A 20,296-nucleotide genomic window follows, 5' to 3' on the forward strand; every position below is an offset into this window, starting at 1 on the left:
AACTTAAAAAAAAAAAAAAGATGTCCAAGATCTGCATCATTAAGACGTTCGAGTTTAAACTACACAAGAGCTGAGGTCAGCTCCAGTGTTCTACTTCTGTGAGCAAGGACTTTGGAGTCAAGAGGCAGCAACGGGTTTTCCTTTCCGGAGGCTCATTCCTCAGGTAGATTCCCCGCAACAAAACTGCTGAATCAGGTGGGACAAACATTTTGGAGGCTCCTGAGGTCGTGTCAAACCGTCTTTCCACAAGGCGGTCAACATGAGGGACGTGATCTGTGAGGATCCAGCGGCCCTGTGCGCCAGACTCTCCCCATCATCCACTCCACAGTTAAGGCCTACTGTGTGCCTAGAAGGTACCAAGCAGCTGAGGACACGCGGAGAGCAAGCCCTCCCCACCAGGGCACTAACCTAGGGCTCTCCTTTTCTCCGGTTCTCAGTTTAAATTCCGGGGAAAATTCCAGCTGTCTGCTGCACTCTGCATTTGCTTAATTGCTAGCAAGATGTTAACAGTTTCCCCTATGTTTGTATTTCTTTTTGAATTATGCTTTCACCCCACTTCCCTACTGGTTGTCCAAGGACACACGTCAAGTGACAGAAAAACCCCTTTCTATAATAAAGATATTATCCTCTTGTAAGAAAAAAAAAAAAAAAGGCAAACCAAACACTTGTAAATATTGAGGCAGGAGGGACAAGATTTTTTTCCCTCGGTCATCAAAGAAGCGTTTTAACTGCCAGCAAACAGAAACATAAACCCAGCTTTTGGCCAACAGAGCATTTTAAAGACAATCAGGGCACTGACTGGCCAGAGGCTGTCACATCCACAGAGAGCTTCTCCAGAAAGGGCCACTTTTCCCTCACAAACCTGGCTGTGCTGCTCAACTGCTAAGACGCTGGCCCCTCCAGCTCCCAGACCTCTCCTATGAACGTGAGCTTAGAATCAAAACAAAAGTATTACTCAGTGGGCCATCTCATCATTCTCTGCTCTTCGCCAAGGGGCTCTGCAGAATGCTCAATCAAGATCCCCCGCCTTACGCCAGGGAGAGTCCGTCCAGAATGTGCAGGAGGCCCAATGGCCTAGAAGGGCCCGGGCCCCTGTAAAGGTCACCCTGCACTGTTTTGTGTCTTACACATCACAATGCCGGCGGTGGCTACCTTGGCTCGCAGGCTGCCCTCCCGCTCAGGCTGCCCTCAATGGCCCCAGGCTAATAGGAAGAAAAATGACTGTGTCTGGGGACAAAAAATACACAGGGTGAATCAACTCAGAGATGCACTCACCCACAGAGACACTGAATGCAAGTGGCACGTCCCAAAAGGCCCTGCTTAAGAACAAAGGGCTTATGTGGATGTTATGTGGCAACGTGGCTAGGCCACGGCACCAAGATATCTGATCAAACGTTGTTCCAGTTGCTTGAGGAAGTATGTTCAGATGAGATTAACACCTAAGACGGTGGACTCTGAGTAAAGCAGATCACCCTCCATGTTTGGCTGGGTCTCATCCAATCAGCTGATGGTCTTAACAGGAAAAACCGAGGTCCCCCAAAGAAGAAGGAATTCTGGGGGCGACTGGGTGGCTCAGTCGGTTGAGAGTCCGACTTCGGCTCAGGTCATGATCTCGCAGTGTGTGAGTTCGAGCCCCGCGTCGGGCTCTGTGCTAACAGCTCAGAGCCTGGAGCCTCCTTCAGATTCTGTGTCTCCCTCTCTCTCTGCCCCTTCTCTGCTCATGCTCTGTCTCTCTCTGTCTCAAAAATAAATAAAAACATTAAAAAAAAAATTTTTTTTTTTTTTAAAAAGAAGAAGGAATTCTGCCAGCAGCCTGCCCCTGGACTGGAAATGTAGCTCCTCCCTGGGTCTCCAGCCCACTGGCCTACGCCCTACAGATCCTGGACATGTCAGGCGTCCACAATCACATGAGCCCATTCCTTAAAATCTATCTAGACAGACAGATTCAGACAGACGGTAGCATCCCCCTCTCCTTATCCGCAGGGGATACGTCCCAAGACCCCCCAAGGAATTCCTAAGAGTACACACATTGCTGAGCCCTCTATAGATATACTGTGTTTTCCTATCCATACACACCTATAGTAAAGTTTAACTTATAAATGAGGCACGTTAGGAGATTAACAACAGTAACTTACAATGCAATATGACAACTGTAACCGTGATCTGCCACAAAAGTTTCGTGAATGTGGTCTCTCTCTCTCTCTCAAAATACCATACTGCACTGTAGTCACCCTTCTCGTGATGACGTGAGATGACCCACTGCCCACGTGATAAGGAGGCAGGGAAGCTGAAGGACTCCACAGAAATCAGCTTTTTGCTCCCCTTCCTGCTGCTTTTCCTGCTAGGACCCGCAACCCCACGTTACACGTGCCTCAAAATGCAAATAGCAGACGTCCTCCTTGTAAGGGACAAGGAGCGAACGATTTCTTTAGACCAGATCACATCCAAGGAAGGACCAGGCTAGAACAGCCGGAGGAAGGTCTCAGAGAGTATTCCAGACCACCGGCGCTAGACCCCTCGACGCCAAGACCCCCCTGGCTCCAAGGCGTAACACCTGGATCCTGGTCTTTGTTCTAAGCGGTTCCCAGACGCCCAAGAGGTAACATACCCCAGAGCACAATCCTCAGTAAAAAACCCCGGGCTCCAAGCAAGCACGTGACTCCGTCCTTCCCTTGCTGTGTCTCCCAAACACACCGTCCCTGTACTCCACGCCTTCAGCGAGTTCTGTCTTCCTCTGCTGCTGGCTCGAGTTTGATTTCTAGCCTGTGTGCAGCCAGGGTCGCTCGTGGCTGGTCCTGTGGGAGCCCTTCTGGGTCCTCAGACCCAGCCTGCCGGCATCAGTGAGATGAAGCAGAGTGAACGTGGGCGCTGTGATGCAGCGCAAGGCCACTGCGGACCTCGTGATGAGCCGGGAGAAGGAGCGCCACTGCTCCAGGACCACGGTTGGCTCCGGGGGAACGGAAACCGTGGAAAGGAAACCGTGGCAAGTGGAACCGCGGACAAGCAGGCAGGACTCCTGCCCACACGCAGACACACGCCGCCCCCATCGGTTCTGCTTCTCTGGAGACCCGGACTCATACAGCGGGTCACAGCACGTGGGTCCCAGGTGGCCAACGCTCATCCCTCTGGACAAGAGCAACACTCCGGGGGACCTACCCCAACACACCCTCCAGGAGTAGAAGAAACGCTCGTGCGTGAACACGTCCAGTTCAGAGTGGCTGATCACAAGAAAGGCAAAAACGGCAGCAACAACATCAAAGGCCAACAACCTAAATACTGAACGCGGGGGAAAGAGACGTTAGCAAATCGTGACAAGTTGATCCGACGGACTGTCAACCAAGCGATATCCCCACGTCATGTAGAAACGTGGAAAACAGCTGACAGTAAAAGCGTGGGAGCGTAACCGAACCTTAGGGCCCGCCCTGCCGCTGCTCTGACACAACTCTGCTGTCTGCCTTCATCCACCGAGCGAGCGTGGCACCCACCAACCTCCCAGGGCGGCTACGCGAGGAGCCCGCCGTGCCCGGCCTATCACAGGTGATCGATACGGTAGCGCTGCTCCGACGGGCACCCGTGTGAATGAGGGCAAAAGAGCAGAAATCAGAAACAGGCACCGTGTCATGAGACAGAACGAGGCGGGACATGAGAAGCTCACAGCCAGAGACGCTGTGCCCCCAATCCCACTGCGGGGTGTCGGCGTCTCCAGGTGATGCTGTCACGGGCTGGGTGTGAAGCCAGCGTGACGATGGCCCCGTGCACCGCAAGGCCCAAGTGAAGGGGCAGCTCGTTCATCTGGTGCTCAGAGCAAGACCAAGCACAGGAATGGGTACAGAGCAGCGAGAGCAGAAGCAGCTGACCTGTGTGCCTTCTTGCTGCCAAAGGCCCCACGCACGTCTGCCGCTAACTCAACGACTCCGAGAAGCAGGTGCTGTTTTGCTCCCAGGTCTCAGATGAGGCCTGAGGCTCTGGGAGGTAAACGTGTCCAAGCAAAGCCACGCAGCTAGGAAATGAGAAGCCAGGCTGTGTCGATTCCAGGATCCACGCTCTGCACTGTGCTGTTGTGCTTTTCTGCCCCCGTGTGCATCAGGGCCCTTCCAAACATCCACCTACCGCCAAGTCCACTGTTCAAGAGGCAAGTGCAGGCAAATTCCTGCTGTTCACGCCCCGGTACATAAACAGAGAAACTGGCAGCCTGCGACTGTGCTCTAGAAAAACCCTGCCTCTCTCCCGAGCTTCCTGTGCGAGGAGCAAGTTAGAGACACAAGCAACATCCAAGCAACAGGAATGAAGGACACGTACCTAAGGCGAGAATGTCAAGGCACGCGTCTTGATACCAACTTTAGAAGAAGGACCTTCAAATGCACTCCCTTCCCTCGAGTTCGTTCTCAGGAAGACAGTAAGCTAACGCTCCTTCCTCCTAACTCAAGATCAGAAAAGCGAATGATACCTCCTATAAACCGTGTGTGCGCTCACTTCACCCGAGGCTGCAGAAAGAGAAAGCCGTTAACGCGCCAACCCTATGCTAAAAGCTCCAAGTGGAACTTACTTCTCAGGCGACCCCGAGTGTCCCAGGCACTTCCTTCCGGACATGCTCCCTCCGTACACATCATCCTCGTTGTTATCCACATCCTCGTCATCGATGCTTTTCACGTCGAGCTTCTGGTACCCAAACTCCCCGTTCAAAGACAGAGAATCAATTTTCCATGAGTTGCTGCTCTGACTTCCGTTGGAATTTGGCCCGAAGGGGCTTTCAAAGGCCGACAAGATGTTGACCGAGGAGCGGTCGGAGTTCTCCTCTGAACTCTCCCCGGCCCCGGGTATCTTCTTAAAAACATCGCCAGAGTTCTCCTCTTCGTCATCGTCAAACGAGATGATGTTGGTCACCTTTTTCTTCTTCTTCCGCTCCTTTTTACATTTGGCATCTGGTAAAAGAACATACGGTGTCACAAGAAGTAGGCAAGATAAAGCCACAATTGAGCCATGTGGCGTCTACATCGTGGAAATTCCTCCGCTGGTCAACGGAAAAATACACTTCAGATACATTCAGATTTTTTTTAATCCTCGAGGGAGAAAAACCTGTCTACAGGAGACTGAACAAAATGGATGTGGGACTACACTTCCGGGGTAAACAAACACACCACAGAGCACACATTACAACTGTCCCTTCTGAGCACTTTGATTCAGAGGGTGCTCCCACTCCTGAGACAACTTTCACTTTGGAAAGCACTCTCCTGGCTGACTGATGAGACCAAGAACAGCCGTTTGGGGTGGTGGTCAATGGTCCCCTTTACAATGGGACTCGGCTGCTCCTCCTTCTGAGGGTGTGTCTATTTCCCCACCCCCTTGAGCACGGGCTGGCTCAGTGCTCACATCTTCCCGGCAGCATGTGGCACAAGTAACGGGGAACTCTGGAGGCCAGCCATCAGTAGGTGCTGCACCCCCTCGAATGCTGCCCTGAAACTACCGGGGAAAGAAGCCAGTCTAGCTTATCAGAGCAGAGGAGGCCACGTGTAGAAAAACAGATGCCCCAGCCAACAGTGGGCACTATTCCCCGGCACATGAGTGAGACCGTCTTAGATCTTCCGGCTCAGCCACCAGCTCGGGACAGCCCCATGAGGAAGCCCAAGCGACACCAGCAGAACTATCCCCATCAATGCACAGTCATCAAAAAAATAATAAATTGTGGTTGTTTCAAGCCACTACACTTTGGAGCTGTTTGTTACACAGCAAAGACTACCTGAAACAGAAATCAAGGCTGTCTTGGTGACTAGTACTTATGTGAACCGGTTTGTTCACCCATCTTAATCGTCCAACTTGGGTGTGAGACACTTCAAGCTGACTCCAGACACTCCTTCCCGTCTGAACCACATGGGGATGCTTCACCAGTGTATCAAACGCTGAGACAGTGTCAAAAGCAGAGTCCCCAAAATGGATGGAAAGAACGCTCCTTGGGGTATACAACTTCCAGGGTCTTTGCTTCACAAAGCCCCCAACGGTCCTATTTCCTGTCATTTGCTGGGGGTCTCTGCCAGAGAAGGGGAGGACCAGACAGATAAAGCCAATGTATACCAAAGACCCCATGGGTTCTGAATCTTCACCGTCAGTAATAATTCCAAAGAGATGCCCATGATCACTGCCTTGTTTAAGAGGTTTGAGAATACCAGGACTACGTACTTAAACCCCACATCTCCAACTTTGCTGTAGCAACATTCTGGACGCCCCGGAAGGCTCAAAGCGTATCACAGACTTCTCATAAAACTGATCTCAACTAAATCAACTTTGCCTCCCCACAGCCTAGAGTCAAAGCTGACCAACTCCTCCCTCCCCCTTGGCCTGCACCTGTCACCTCCCCCTCCCCCCCGGCAAGAGTACACATTCTCTTGATAGCACTCCCTGCTTGGCTTTTATCCCATTTATCAAGAGGATACTCACTTATTTGTATAATTTGCCATCAAATGGGTACCCCTACCCAGCCCAAAGGACACTGCGGTCTAAATGTTAGCAATCTTCCTAGTTCCCCACTGAGCACACAGAACGCAGTGAAACAACATGTGAACAAAGGAAGGAATAAATGCATGAAGTTCCAGCTCTTCTGTTTTCATGCGACTCACACACCCTCACGTTCAGTGTGCTCTCGGTGAGCTGTCTGCTCTCCCACCATATCATCTCCACAGCTCAGCAGGGCTCTCAGCCCCTTCCAGAGTGAGTTAGCGGAAGAAAAATAAACACAAACGTGAACTAAAAATGAAGGGAACATAGATTTCATTCCCCTTGGGACTTTCAGACCACCAGATGCATCCCTCTTGGCCGCGGCCAGTCGTCCTTTCACCCGAACCCCCTGTTCCACCGCACACGCCCCATCCTGCTCACCGGTGCTGACGTGCTTGGACACGACGGGCAGGGGCTCCGTGTCCTGCTCGGGTTTGATAAGGATGGAGACAGCAGAGGACGCTGTGATCTCCCTGAAAAGGCTGCTCACTCCTTGCGTGGATTCCTTCAGCAAGGAGGTCACGTTCTGCGTGGACTCCTTCAAGAGGTCTGAGACGGTAGGAGCAAACTTACTCTGCCCATTTAAGTCCTTGTTGTCGATGTTAATTGCGAAGAGGATAGAGTTCAGACCTGCCCCAAAAAAGGGAAAAGTCTGGAGTGTCTGCCATGGGAGAGTCACGCCCCCACCACGATGAACACGTGGGGCCTGGCAGAACACGCAAGAGGGGACCGGCTGATCTTAAACACGGATTTAAAAACCTCCCACAAAATGGGGTCAGTAGACACCAGCGATGGCAGGAGGGGACTCTTTCCAAATCCTCTCCCTATCTGTGGAAGACAAGAGGTCAGCCTGGGGGGAGGTTAAGATGTAAGCCCTGGGGTCAGAGGGCCTGCGGTGAATCCTACCACGTTCTAGGAGACCTTGGTCAGGCCATGCACCACCTGAGCTTCAGCTTCCTTATCTGTAAAACGGGGCCAACAGCATCGCTTTCACAGGGTGTCAAAGACAATCACCCACCAAGAACACTCAGCTCAGTACGCAACCAAAAATGTGCGCCAACCAGTATCATTACCACAATTACTTTAGGTAAAAGCTTGCAGAATTCTGGCCTACCCAGAATTCACGGTCAGAGCCTGACTTCTCCTCCTCAGTGGACACGACTAACATTAACTCTCAATATGTGGGCCTTAGTGTGAAACTTCAGGGGGAAAAAAAAAAAAAGGAGGGAGGCAAGGAAGGATTTTAAAGAAAGAAGCAAGTTACCCACTTCTGTTGGGCTCACCCTTTGAGTGAAAATCAAATGATAATCTAACGATTCACCAACTAACATCAATCCAGGGCTCTCACGATGATAAATCACATGTTACTCTCGTCACGTGTGATTCTCTCATGGCACTATGAAAACAATTCCCATGCTATCAAGACCCCTGCCTTGCAGAGGAGCAGGCAGTAAGGGTGACAGAGCTCACAGGATCTGCCCCAGGCCACCAGCCAGGTAGGGCCAGGCTTCAAAGGCAGGTCTCCTGCTTCCAAATCCCCAGGTCTTCATGTTATACTTGTAAAGCCATGGCCAAAGTCCCCACCCCCAGGCTTTCCCTACCAGGGTATCCAATTCAAGACAAATGGGCTCAGTAATCAATTCCACCAAAGGAAGGGCAGTGGCCAGTGACCCATTAAGTCAGCAAGGGACAGGGAAATGGCAGCATCCCCTGGAGTTATAAATTCCCTCCCAGGTAGCCGACTGTGCTCACCACACTTCAAGGACTCATCAATCCTGGCCTGAGCCAGGCTTACCAGCTGCCATGGTGGGAAGCATGCTAGATCTTTCTTCATCCATCACAAAAGACCAGTCTTCATAAAAAGTGCTGCAAATTGAAAGAGAAAGGGGAAAAGCTCTGAACAGCAGTTCTCTGCATCCATCAGCCAAATAAATTCCCTTACATGGCTCCCTGGAAAATCCATGCCCGGTCATCCCAGAGCGGAAATCCAAGGTCTCCATGGGGATGAAGCTTCTGGTTGTAAAGGACTGAAGGTATATATCCTACGACTTCCTCATTGGTGCCCTGAGCTCCAGTGTACCGAAATGGGCAACGTAAACAGGGTATTTATATCAAGAAGCAAAGGGGAAGGACACAAACAGAGAGGTAGGGCTCACTCAGGGAATGTCTGTAAGACACACAAGAAATCCAAGCTGGCCCCCTGACCAAGCTACCACAAGAAACAACTTCAGAAAGAAATTCTAGAATTCTGTGGCTCCAGCAACCACAACATTTGCATGAAATACTTCCTTGGGCTGCAGACCCAAAAGCCCGAGTTATCCCTGGAAAGGGCTGGGAAGCTAAAAGGGCCCCATGAATCTAAATGGCTGTAGCAAGAGGTCAGCAAGGCCTACAGGGATTGTCCAAGGTCGTTGGCAGTAATGGTACAGGCAGGGCTTGAAGCAGGTCTCCCAGCCCAGTGCCCTGGCTCTTTATCCAACCCCTGCTAAACCACAGCAAGCCAATATCCTCAACCCCTGACTAGGCCACCAGGTAGGAGAACTCTCAGTTAATTGCCTCAAAGCTCAAATCACTGAAGCACCATCAGTGGTGAGGGTCATGGGGTTCAGCAGGAGACGGGATGCATTCCCCGCTCGAGTGACTGAGGACAACTAACAGGAAAGAAGAAACGCCCCACTTTCAACAGACTCACCCAGCAGAACGTCAGCGGAAGCATAAACGTGTTTGAGCTGGCATGCCAACTGTACCTCCAATTCCCAAGACCGTGACTCTTTAAAAATCTAAGCCAGGTTCCACGTGTATAAGTGAATTTGGTTTTCCCACAGCTAGGTGGATAAGTGGCTAGTGATTCAGCTAAGTTCAACTGAGATTCGGCTGTTCGTTGTTAACAGTCCACCTTGAAATGGAGTGGGACAACTCGGAACTACTTGCAAATGATCTGCTGGGAGGAGCTTCCTGGAAATGTAAGAAACGGGGTGTGCTCTCCTCAACTAAAACCGCTTAATGCTCAGGGTGGGGTTGGGGGGGTGGTGCACGCAGACGTTCACAGCCTCCCAGCCCAGAGCTGAACAGCACACGGGTGCTGTCCAGCATGGCATTCCTGGCCCCCATGCCTCCCATTTCAGACCCACAGTCTGAGTGTCCAGCCAAGCGAGGTGCCAGGAGCATCATCACTGGGAGAACTTCAGGGGTATTTGTAAGGACCTGACTGGATCATCCCAGAACACATAACAAACTGCTGGTAGGGAGATGACCAGAAGCAGCACACACACACACACACATACACACACACAAAAAAAAAGAAACAGAAGGGGAGACAAGCCAGGGAGCACGTGGCAGCAGATAAAATCGTGGCCATGCATCACAACACTGAGGAAATGCCAGCTTACTGAATTAAATGAGATTAATTCACTGAAATCAAATCCTCACTACTGAGGATCTGGGCACTGCTAATGTGGAAGCTATTCAGGTCACCAGTGTGGGATGGATCACCGTCCCTTTGCATCATCAGGTGACACAAAACGACATGTCTCATCCACCATTCTCAGGTGGTAAATAACAGCCACTAACACAGAGATATCATTAACACCACGAGTATAAGAAAATGACAGCGCTGTCACACGGTTTTGAAAGGAACGTGGCTGACCGTACCACACTTGACCCATATTCGGTGCCCTCTCCCCACTGCTCTGTGACAGCCAGGCACCCCCACCTTGCCGAGCTAGGCCGCCGCCATGTGACTTGCTGGCCAATGAAATGTGAGTGGAAGTGAAGGTTCTCTCTGGGCAGAAGCTTTAAAAACCAACACTCAGTTCAACCCACATCCCTTCTTCCTACCTCAGCGACCGTGGAAGCAACGTTCACACGGAGCCTATGTCAGCCTGGAACCCTGAGATGGGAAACCCAGACTCATCCACGACAGACACGTAGCAGGGGGAGAGGTAAATGTGGCTATTATCTCAAGTCACTGAGGGTTTTATGATATTTGTTTTGGCAGCAAAAAATGACCTATACTAACTGATGGAGTGAGCTTTAAGTCTACAATCAAGGGGAAAACAAAAAGAGGAAACATCATAAAATGGCTAATTTTAAACTAACAATTGACTTCTATCCCCTACACAAAACTTCCCTATTTCTTTCAGTCAGTATGGGATTAACCTCAAAAAAAAAAAAAAAACAAAAAAACAAAAAACAAAAAACAAAAAAACAGAAGGAATTGTAAAGAACCGAGCACAAAGGAAAAACACACATGAAACTTATTCTGAACACCCAGTATCTGAAGAGAAAGAAATTCTGGATCTGAAAGAAGCCCAGATTAAACCACCAAAGGAAGAGCAGGCTATGTCCCGGGATGACAGCTCCCTCTGCGTCCCACACCTACATAATAATAAACATTTATGGAGTGCTTGCTGTCTACAGGTGCCATGCTGAGCCCTTTAGGAGCTTCCACTCTGGCACTAATTCTCCGACCAACCGTGCCCACAGCACAGCTGAATCAACAGGGACTATCGGAGGGGAACCCGCCCGCCCCGATGGGGAGACTGGGAGGCAAACCCGGGCAGTCAGATTCTGCAATTCCAAGCGCTCGGCTACCCCTCCCCGCAGGTGCCCATCCCGGGTACCTGAGCCTGCCGCGGTCGGCCAGGAGCATGTGCAGGTACCGCTCTAGGGAGTGTTCATTGAGGGCACAGCGGAGCCAGGCCCGGCCGCGGCCCACGTCTGAGGCGATGTGGCGCAGGGAGTAGAAGCGTGGCAGCTCGTGCTTGCTGAGGACCTCCTTCACGTAGAACCAGAACACGGGCTCTGCAGAGAGAGGGACGGACACTGTGGCACTCAGCCTGGGACGCGCGGCATTTTACAGTTCCCAGTCATTTCTGCAAAAGAGTTACTTCCTTAGCACAGAAAAAGAAAGGTACCAAAGAGTGTAATTTTGAATCCCGGTTTGTTTCCTTACTGATCTGGATCACAAAGTTTTCCTATAACATTTAAAAATCTTTGAAGACATTCGGGGCACCTGGGTGGCTCAGTTAACTGGGCGTCCAACTTCGGCTCAGGTCATGATCTAATGGTACGTGGGTTCAAGCCCCGTGTCGGACTCTGTGCTGACAGCTCCGAGCCTGCAGCCTGCTTCGGATTCTGTGTCTCCCACTCTCTCTGCCCCTCCCCTGCTCGTGCTGTCTCTCAAAAATAAATAAACATTGAAAAAAAAGTTTTTAAGGTCTTTGAAGACATGGTATTTGACAGCCTCCCAGTTAAACATAATTGAACTATTTCTCTTCTGCTGGAAACATGATATATTGCCAATTATCCCTACTTACTGCTTTGAACATTCTTGTACATAACTGTCCGCATTTCTACTTCCCTACAAAAGATTTCCATATGACTGAAGGAGAACAGACTTGAGGCTTTAAGGAAGAGCTAAGAAAGTTATTGTATCTCCTCACCTCCTGCCTTTTTCATCCACACACAACAGATTTTTTCATAATTCTAATTCTAGTATCTACCTAACCTTGTGATCAATTTTCTGCACATTGGCTCGCCAACACTTTTTCATGCTGCCAATAACAGCAGCAGCAACAACAGCAGCTGGAACTGTGGATGGACCCTTATGAGCTAAGTCCCAGCCACCGCACTGAAGACTTTACACCTGACCTCAGTCCTCTTAAGCACCAAGGCCATCTCTGTGTCAAAGACAAGGTCCAGGGGCGCCTGGGTGGCGCAGTCGGTTAAGCGTCCGACTTCAGCCAGGTCACGATCTCGCGGTCCGTGGGTTCGAGCCCCGCGTCGGGCTCTGGGCTGATGGCTCGGAGCCTGGAGCCTGTTTCCGATTCTGTGTCTCCCTCTCTCTCTGCCCCTCCCCCGTTCATGCTCTGTCTCTCTCTGTCCCAAAAATAAATAAACGTTGAAAAAAAAAAAAAAAGACAAGGTCCAAAGCCTGACCAATGTGTTAATTTCACCCAGGGATACACGATCAGTAAGTGGTACAGCAGAATGGGACCAGGGAGCCGCCTGACTGCAAACCGCTAAATCAGAGAGCCTTGCGCAATGAGGGAGGGTTCTACCTTCATCAAAACGGTCATGTTCACAACTGCTTACTATCCCAAAGGGGGAAATGCGGAGTCTCTGCGGACAGACGTCGATTCTACTCCTGGAGCCAAACAGGATCACAGACCCCTCTGAGAAGGAGACGTGATCTTTCCACCTTCCTTCTAGAAGAATGCAAAGACACGCATCTCCATAAACTGTATCCCAGGTTAGTAAGCTCGCTGGAAGCATTCAGTTCAGCTCAGTCAGCATGGACTGCATTTGTTTTCAAGTTTTCCTCTACTTACTTATTTTGAGAGACGGAGAGAGAGAGAGAGAGAACACAGGGGAGGAGCAGAGAAAGAGGGAGAGGATCCCAAGCAGGCTCCATGCTCTCAAGTGAGGGGCCCAATGCAGGGCTCGACCTCACAAACCGTGAGATTGTGACCTGAGCCAAAATCAAGAGTCAGACACTTTAACCAAATGGGCCACCCAGGTGCCCCTGTACTGCATTTTTTTTTTAATTTTTTAAGTTTATTTATTTTGAGAGAGAGAGAGAGAGAGAGAGAGAAAGAGGGAGCACAAGCAGAGGAGGGGCAGAGAGGGAGTGAATTCCAAGCAGGCTCAGCATGTCAGCACAGAGCCCGAAACAGGGCTCGAACCCACGAACTATGAGATCATGACTTAAGCCGAAATCAGAAGAAGGGCCCTTAACCAGCTGAGCCTCCCAGGCGCCCCTGGACTGCTTCGTGGGAGCTGCCACGGGCCGGGCAAGGCTGTGGGCTACCAGGTAGATAAGGATTCACGCCCGCCCAACAAGCTTCCAGTCCAGCAGGCCACACAACAGTGAAGAGACCAATCAACAGAATGGCCCTGGTCAGCTACCTCGGCCACGCTAAGCTTCAGATTCCTCTCCCTTCAAATAAGCCCCAAAGTGCAGAATCACTCAGAGATTTCAGGGAGACCGGAGAACAGGGAAGCAAAGCCTGAACACGACGCCCGGGCCATGATGGCCAACCACCATTTGCTCAATGACTACCTTCTCGAACCAAAGCAATTGTGTTGTTTCCTCTTCTCCTTTTTCTGGTAACAGCAACTGAATGCGTACGTAGGGGGACCTGTGGATCCAGCTAACCTCCAGGATCAGACGTAAACGAACACCTCGGGAATGACTGGAAAAACCAACGGAGCCACTCACTCAGGACTACCTCGTGTCTCAATCCCTAAATGCCACACAAATCCCCTTCCCGAGCCCGTGAGGTCAGCCCAGACCACACGTGTGCATCACGGCCTTTCTTCCGCTCAAAGCCTCCCTCGGAAACCAGGACTGGCGACGGTGAGAGCAAGAGCCCAGGCCGAAAGGCCCATCGCTTGTTTTGAAACATGCCGAACAACTGTCTGCATCTCTGTCATGACTCAAATCAGGTGACTCTCACCTGCATCCGGTCTTTCTCGAGAACTGCCGTGACCTACCTCTGACCTTGAATGTGTACGCAGCACCTGAACATGTGTTTTCACCTTTCAATTTCGTAAATTGCTTAGCGCTACAGAATCCTTCTAAAGCCTGCCAAAGTGATGCCGGCGATGATAAGAATTATCCCGGCAGGGTCCACCTGCACTGCCAGCATTAATACGGTCTATTTCCAGTGCCTCTCACCTCACCTGCCACTTAAGGCTTGCAGTGTCCATAACATAATTTCGGGATTAACATCGATCCCTTATGGCCCGAAACCAGGGGCTGATTCCAAAAGGGGGTGAGGGCTCCTGGTTCTCCAAACGCCGGAAAGCCGTCTGCCCACACAAACGAGAGCCATGCAGGGGGCGCTGCGGCGAGCTCCCTCCCGGGGCACCTTTCACAGAGGACCACGAACACCACAGGCCCTTTGGCAAAGTTTCTAACAGGACTCAACTTTAATAGATGCTGAGACGCTTTGTACAAGGACAAAAACCCTGACTCAAATTCTAGTTCAGGCACCGTGTGGCCTTGGGCAACTTATTCTGTCCTTCATGTTCCCGATCTGTAAAATGGGGATAACAGTACCCGCCTTTACGGTTTGTGACAAGGGGAAAAAGTGAGAAAATAAAGCTTAAAAAGCTTTGGGCCAAGGCACCACAGCAGGCAAGCAGTATCCCTTCCCCCCTTTCTTCCAGGAGCCGTGTCCCTCCTTCCTAGGAGAACCGCATTCCATCTGGTTGCCTGTGAAGCTCTCCTCCCACTGGGGTGGACAGGTAACCCAGCAGGGCAACCACCTGGAGGAGCAGGGTGTAGACCACAATTGGCCTCGCTCACCACTCTGTGCTCATCCCGGCCCTGATTACTATCTTGGGCGTCATTTTTTTTTTTTTCTGTATTAATTCTGACTTTTTAAAAATATTGCCCGAAGATGTCATTTCTCTTGGTTGCTAAATTTTTGGTGCCCCCATAAATTTTGAGGCTGCAGCAAATGCCTTACTGGCCTCACCCTAGTCCCAGCCTTGGACCACAGGCTTCTCCCCACAGCTTCTACACGAACCACTAGAGAAGAGACCTTGTCTCTTCCAGAACCGAAGTCAGCAAACAGTGGCCTAAGGGCCAAACCTGGCCCACGACTTGTCTATGTAAGTGAAGTTTTACTGGACCGCAGTCGTGCCCATGTGTAGACATACTGTCTGTGGCTGCTTTCCTGCTACACAGTCCTAGCTGGGGAGTTGCCCACAGACCCCCAAATACCTACTATGTGATCCCTCAAGGAAGAGGCTGCCATCCACTGTGCTAGAAGCAGGAGCTCTGATAATCCTGTAAACCTGGAGCCACCTGGGGCTCTTTTCCTCCCTCTCCTGTAGACTGCACCCACCTGGAAAGACACCCCCCCAGACAGAAGTAGGGCTGAGAGCCAGAGACGGGTGCGGTGGGTGCTGAGCCCCGGAACCCAGCTCGCCCTCACTTTCCTGTTACCTGAGTTAGAAGTGCCCTGTTTTGCTGACATCTAAGGGGCTTGCTGTCCCCTGCAAGCAGAAGCAGCTTGATGCTGTGACAGAGAGTATGCTCTTCGGTCACCTGACAATCATTTACAGGGGACAGGGGACACACCAGGCACCGAGCAATAGCCACATGCAGAAAACTGAAGAATGCATCCCTCAAAAATAGACAAAAACAAAAAAAGCCCTGCTCAACAAGAAACAGAAAGCCCAACAACAGGGGGCCAGGCTCCTTGTAGACGAAGAAAGGATTGTTCTTCTCACACACTTAGTCTGGAGGTAGGCAGCGGGTTCAAAGGCTCTGTCGCGGGGAGAATCTCCGAGCTCCTGACCTTCCCCTCACTGTCTCGGAGCGCTGCCACCACGCTGGGCATCACATCCACAATCAGAGCACAAAGAAAGAGGACAGGATAAAACCAGCCCCATCACCCCTTTTTTTTTTCCAGGCTGACGTAAGGAATCCCAGAAAACCAAAGGGAGCAGAGATACAGACTGTCAAGACTGGCTTAATCACTTAGGATCCATTGCCTAGAAGACATCCCACAGCCCCAGGCAAAATCAAGATCTGTGAAGCCAAAGAAGAAACGGGTCATGGATTTTAAGTAAAAAAACTAACAGGGGCACCTGGGTGGCTCAGTCGGTTGAGTGTCCGACTTCAGCTCAGGTTATGATCTCACGGTCTGTGGGTTCAAGCCCCACATTGGGCTCTGTCCTGATGGCTCGGAGCCTGGAGCCTGCTTCGGATCCTGTGTCTCCCGCTCTCTCTGCCTCTCCCCCACTCTCAATTTGTCTCACTCTGTCTCTCAAAAATAAATAAACGTAAAAAAATAAGTGTTAAAAAACTAACAGAGTCACACATACACGCTGTCAATGATTCCAGGGACAAAAGGCAACCAAGCACCCCCTTAGTCCAGCCTCAGGCTTAGGTGAGCACAGGTGCCCCCCAAACCCAGTCACATCCAAATCTGGATGAGCCTGACTATGAGACACCACTGGCTCAGCAAAGCGGAGTCCCCAGTAAGGGGCTGCACCCAGCCATCCCCCAAGCAGCCACAAGGCTGCCTCCTGAAAGCAGGACACAGGAAGTGTGGTTTAAACGTCACATCAAAAAGACTTGTAAAAAGTACGTAAACTTGATTTTTTTGCTTTTTTAAAAATCGTGGTGAAATATACATAATGAAATGTACCGCATTAACCATTCTTTTTAATTTTTTATGTTTATTTTTTTTATTTTTGAGACAGAGCACAAGTTGGGGAGGGGCAGAGAGAGAGGGAGACACAGAATCCCAAGCAGGCTCCAGGCTCCGAGCCGTCAGCACAGAGCCTGATGTGGAGCTCGAACCCTTGGAATGCGAGATCATGACCTCGCTCAACCTACTGACCCACCCAGGCGCCTCTAACACGTTAACCATTTTTAAGTTAGAATTCAGTAGCATTAAGTACAGTCACCATGTTGTACGACCATGACTACCATGTAACTTTTCCATCATCCCAAACAGAAACTCTGTACCCATTAAACACTAACTTCCCCATTGTCCCCTGTCCCCAGGGGCCTGTATTTTACTTTCCGTCTCTGGTAATGTGACTATTCCAGATACTTCTTCTGTGTGGAATCCATTCAACATACGACCTTCTGCGTCTGGCTACTCTCATTTAGCATCACGTTTCAAGGATCATCCACATTACAGTATTTATCTGTACTTCATTTCTTTTTGTCTGAGTAATATCCCCACTATATGGCCATACCACGTTGCATTCATCTATTCATCTGTCGACAGACATTTGCCTTTTTTGCATCTTTTGGCTCTTGTGAATAATGCTTTTAGGAACATTTTTGTATACAAGTGTCCATTTGAGTCCCTGCTTTCAATTCTTTTAGGTCTGTATTTAGGAGTGGAATTGCTGGATCGTACAATAATTCCGTTTACTTTTTTTTTTAAGTTCATTTACTTTTGAGGGAGAGAGAGAGTCTGAGTGGAAGAGGGGCAGAGAGGGAGGAAGACACAGAATCCGAACCAGGCTCCAGGCTCTGAGTTGTCAGCACAGAGCCTGACATGGGGCTCAAACTCACAAGTGGTGAGATCCTGACCTAAGCCGAAATCGGACACTTAACAGACTGAGCCACCTGGGTGCCGCTATTTACGTTTCTGAGCAGCTATACCATTTTACATTGATATATTTTTTATTAATAGAGATGGAATGGCCTTTATTTCTGTGCAACTGAAATTAACTCTGCTATTAAATTCTCTCTTGGGAAAAAAACCTTAAACTTGCCAATTAAAGGTAACTATAGCCACTTCCAGATTTTTTTTTAATTTTACAGAGAGAGTGTGTGCACACGAGTGGGGTAGAAGGGCAGAGAGAGAGAGAATCTCAATCAGACTCTCAACAGACTGCTCAATCCCACAACCCTGGGATCATGACCTGAGCTGAAATCCAGAATCAGATGCTCAATCGACGGAGCCACCCAGGCTCCACCCTAGGTTCCTTTTTTAACTGTGGTAAGACTTACTTAACATAAAATCTGCCAATTTAAAGCTTATAATTCAGAACTTGGTACATTTTTAAGAGTGAACAAATGCACAATAGTCACAGATACTGGATCACTTTTGAAGACTCCAGTCTATCTACATCTAAAACCTAAACATCCCGGGGTGCCTGGGTGGCTCATTTGGTTGAGCACCTGACTCCTGATTTCAGTTCAGGTCATGATCCCAGGGTCATGGGATCGAGCCCCGTATTGAGCTCTGCACTGAGCATGGGGCCTGCTTGAGATTCTCTCTCTTGCCCTGTCTCCCTCTGCCCCTCCCCACCCCCCCACCCCCCACCTCCCGCCATCGGCATCTCTCTAAAAATGAATTGATAGATGGATACACACTAAACATCCCTACTGACTCCAGAGAACAAGGGCCAATTATCTTGGTGGAGATGGGTGGAGATCAGAAAAACAAAGCAAGATAAGGAGGATAAACTGCCACCTACTGCCCGGCTGTGGCCTGGCTCCTCCCCCACCTGTGGGCTTCACCCTGTTCCGCTCTCCCCCCCCCGCCCCCCGACTGACCCTGCTGCAGCCTCGCTGATATGCCTGACACTCGTCCAACATGCCAAACACGCTCCACCTCGGGGCCTCCCCGGCCATGAACAGAAACCACACCAGGGAGTCCACTGAAGGAATTTCACACAGGCCATTTGTTACGAAGACTTGGCAAGAGCTACGAGGCCAAATAAGAGAATAGTGAGGCCACAGAAATTACTAATGGCAGAAAGCCAATCCATCCCTGAAGCGAGAAGAACAAAAGCAAGAGGTAGTGTTCAAAGTATAAGAACCAGGGTGTCTGGGTTGAGCGTCTGACTTCGGCTCAGGTCATGATCTCGCGGTCTGTGGGTTCGAGCCCCACATCAGGCTTTGTGCTGACAGCGTGGAGCCTGGAGCCTGCTTCGGATTCTGTGCCTCCCTCTCTCTCTGCCCCTTCCCAACTCGTGCTCTGTCTCTCTCTCTCAAAAATAAATAATAAACATTAAAATTTTTTTTGTTGTTTAAAAAAGTGTAAGAACTGAGGGGCACCTAGGTGGTTCAGTCACTTAAGCCTCCGACTTCGGCTCAGGTCATGATCTCACAGTTCGTGAGTTTGTGCCCCACGAGTTTGTGCTGACAGCACAGAGCCCGATTCGGATCCTCAGTCCCTCTCTCTCTGCGCCCCTCCTCCACTAGTTCTGTCTCTCTCTCTTTCAAAATAAACAAACTTTTTTAAAAACCTTGAAAAAAAAAGAGTATAAGAACTGAAAGGAGATTAGGGGCGCCTGGGTGGCGCAGTCGGTTAAGCGTCCGACTTCAGCCAGGTCATGATCTCGCGGTCCGTGAGTTCGAGCCCCGCGTCGGGCTCTGGGCTGATGGCTCGGAGCCTGGAGCCTGTTTCCGATTCTGTGTCTCCCTCTCTCTCTGCCCCTCCCCCGTTCATGCTCTGTCTCTCTCTGTCCCAAAAATAAATAAACGTTGAAAAAAAAAAAAAAAAAGAACTGAAAGGAGATTTAACAGCAGAGTTAAGTTCAATTGCAAAGAAATAAAGGCAATCCCATCTCTACTCAAAAAAAATTAATTATCAACATAAAACAGCACGGCCACTGTTGACAATAGTTCGGTGGTTCCTCAAAAAGTAAACACAGAATTACCGTATGGTCCAGCAATTCCACTCCTAAATACATGCCAGCCGGGCAACAGCTGGACTGTGGCAGTGGCACCAGAGAGGACGGTGAAACAGGAAGGCCAAGGCCTAACCAGCAGACCTCATGGGACCTCGACAGACCACAGAGGAAGCACGGCATTGCTACAGATGCCGTGTGAGGCCGGGAAGAAATGCTCTAGCTTCCCTTATTCCTACCACCTTCTAACCTCATCACTATCTCCCTCTGGACGAGTGTGAAGACAGCGGGCAAGGGAGCCTGGGAAACACAGTCTGCAGGGAAGGCCGACAATAAATTTGAGAGCAAACAGGCAAAGGACTACAGGCTTCTCAATGTGTTGAACTACCTAAGACGTCTTCCCCCAGGTAACAGTATGGCTCCCTCCCTCCCTCCCTCAGGTCTCTATTCAAAAGTCCATAGAGACGGTCTCTGACCGCTCTATGCAGAAGACGGAACCCCCACCCCATCCCAGGCTGCTAGCTGCTCATCGAAATCTCTCTTCGTCCTGAACCCCCAGACAACCCTTCCCAGCCTGCTCTGCAGCGGCCAGACAACTCAGTGGGCACCAACCCAGGTGCCTTTCACCGGCCTGACGCACTCATCTCTGTCGTCTGCCTGGCCCCCGCGCGCATCCGGGGTTGAA

At 50.3% G+C, this 20,296-nt stretch overlaps 1 protein-coding gene across 4 annotated transcripts in view; it reads right to left on the bottom strand.

Annotated features, from left to right (window-relative positions):
- SNX29 (sorting nexin 29) overlaps positions 1-20,296 on the bottom strand; it is a 497,953-nt gene that overhangs the window by 425,518 nt on the left and 52,139 nt on the right. For all 4 annotated transcript variants that reach the window (XM_086691204.1, XM_086691206.1, XM_086691205.1 and 1 more), the window contains 4 exons: positions 11,112-11,292; positions 8,285-8,355; positions 6,871-7,119; positions 4,547-4,922 (listed from right to left, as the gene is read on the bottom strand). In XM_086691204.1, coding sequence (XP_086547330.1) covers positions 4,547-4,922; positions 6,871-7,119; positions 8,285-8,355; positions 11,112-11,292 — 877 coding nt within the window. The remainder of the gene's footprint in view (positions 1-4,546; positions 4,923-6,870; positions 7,120-8,284; positions 8,356-11,111; positions 11,293-20,296) is intronic.

Source organism: Puma concolor, chromosome E3, assembly GCF_028749965.1.
Source record: "Puma concolor isolate L17-30 chromosome E3, mPumCon1.1.hap2, whole genome shotgun sequence".
Taxonomy (NCBI): domain Eukaryota; kingdom Metazoa; phylum Chordata; class Mammalia; order Carnivora; family Felidae; genus Puma; species Puma concolor.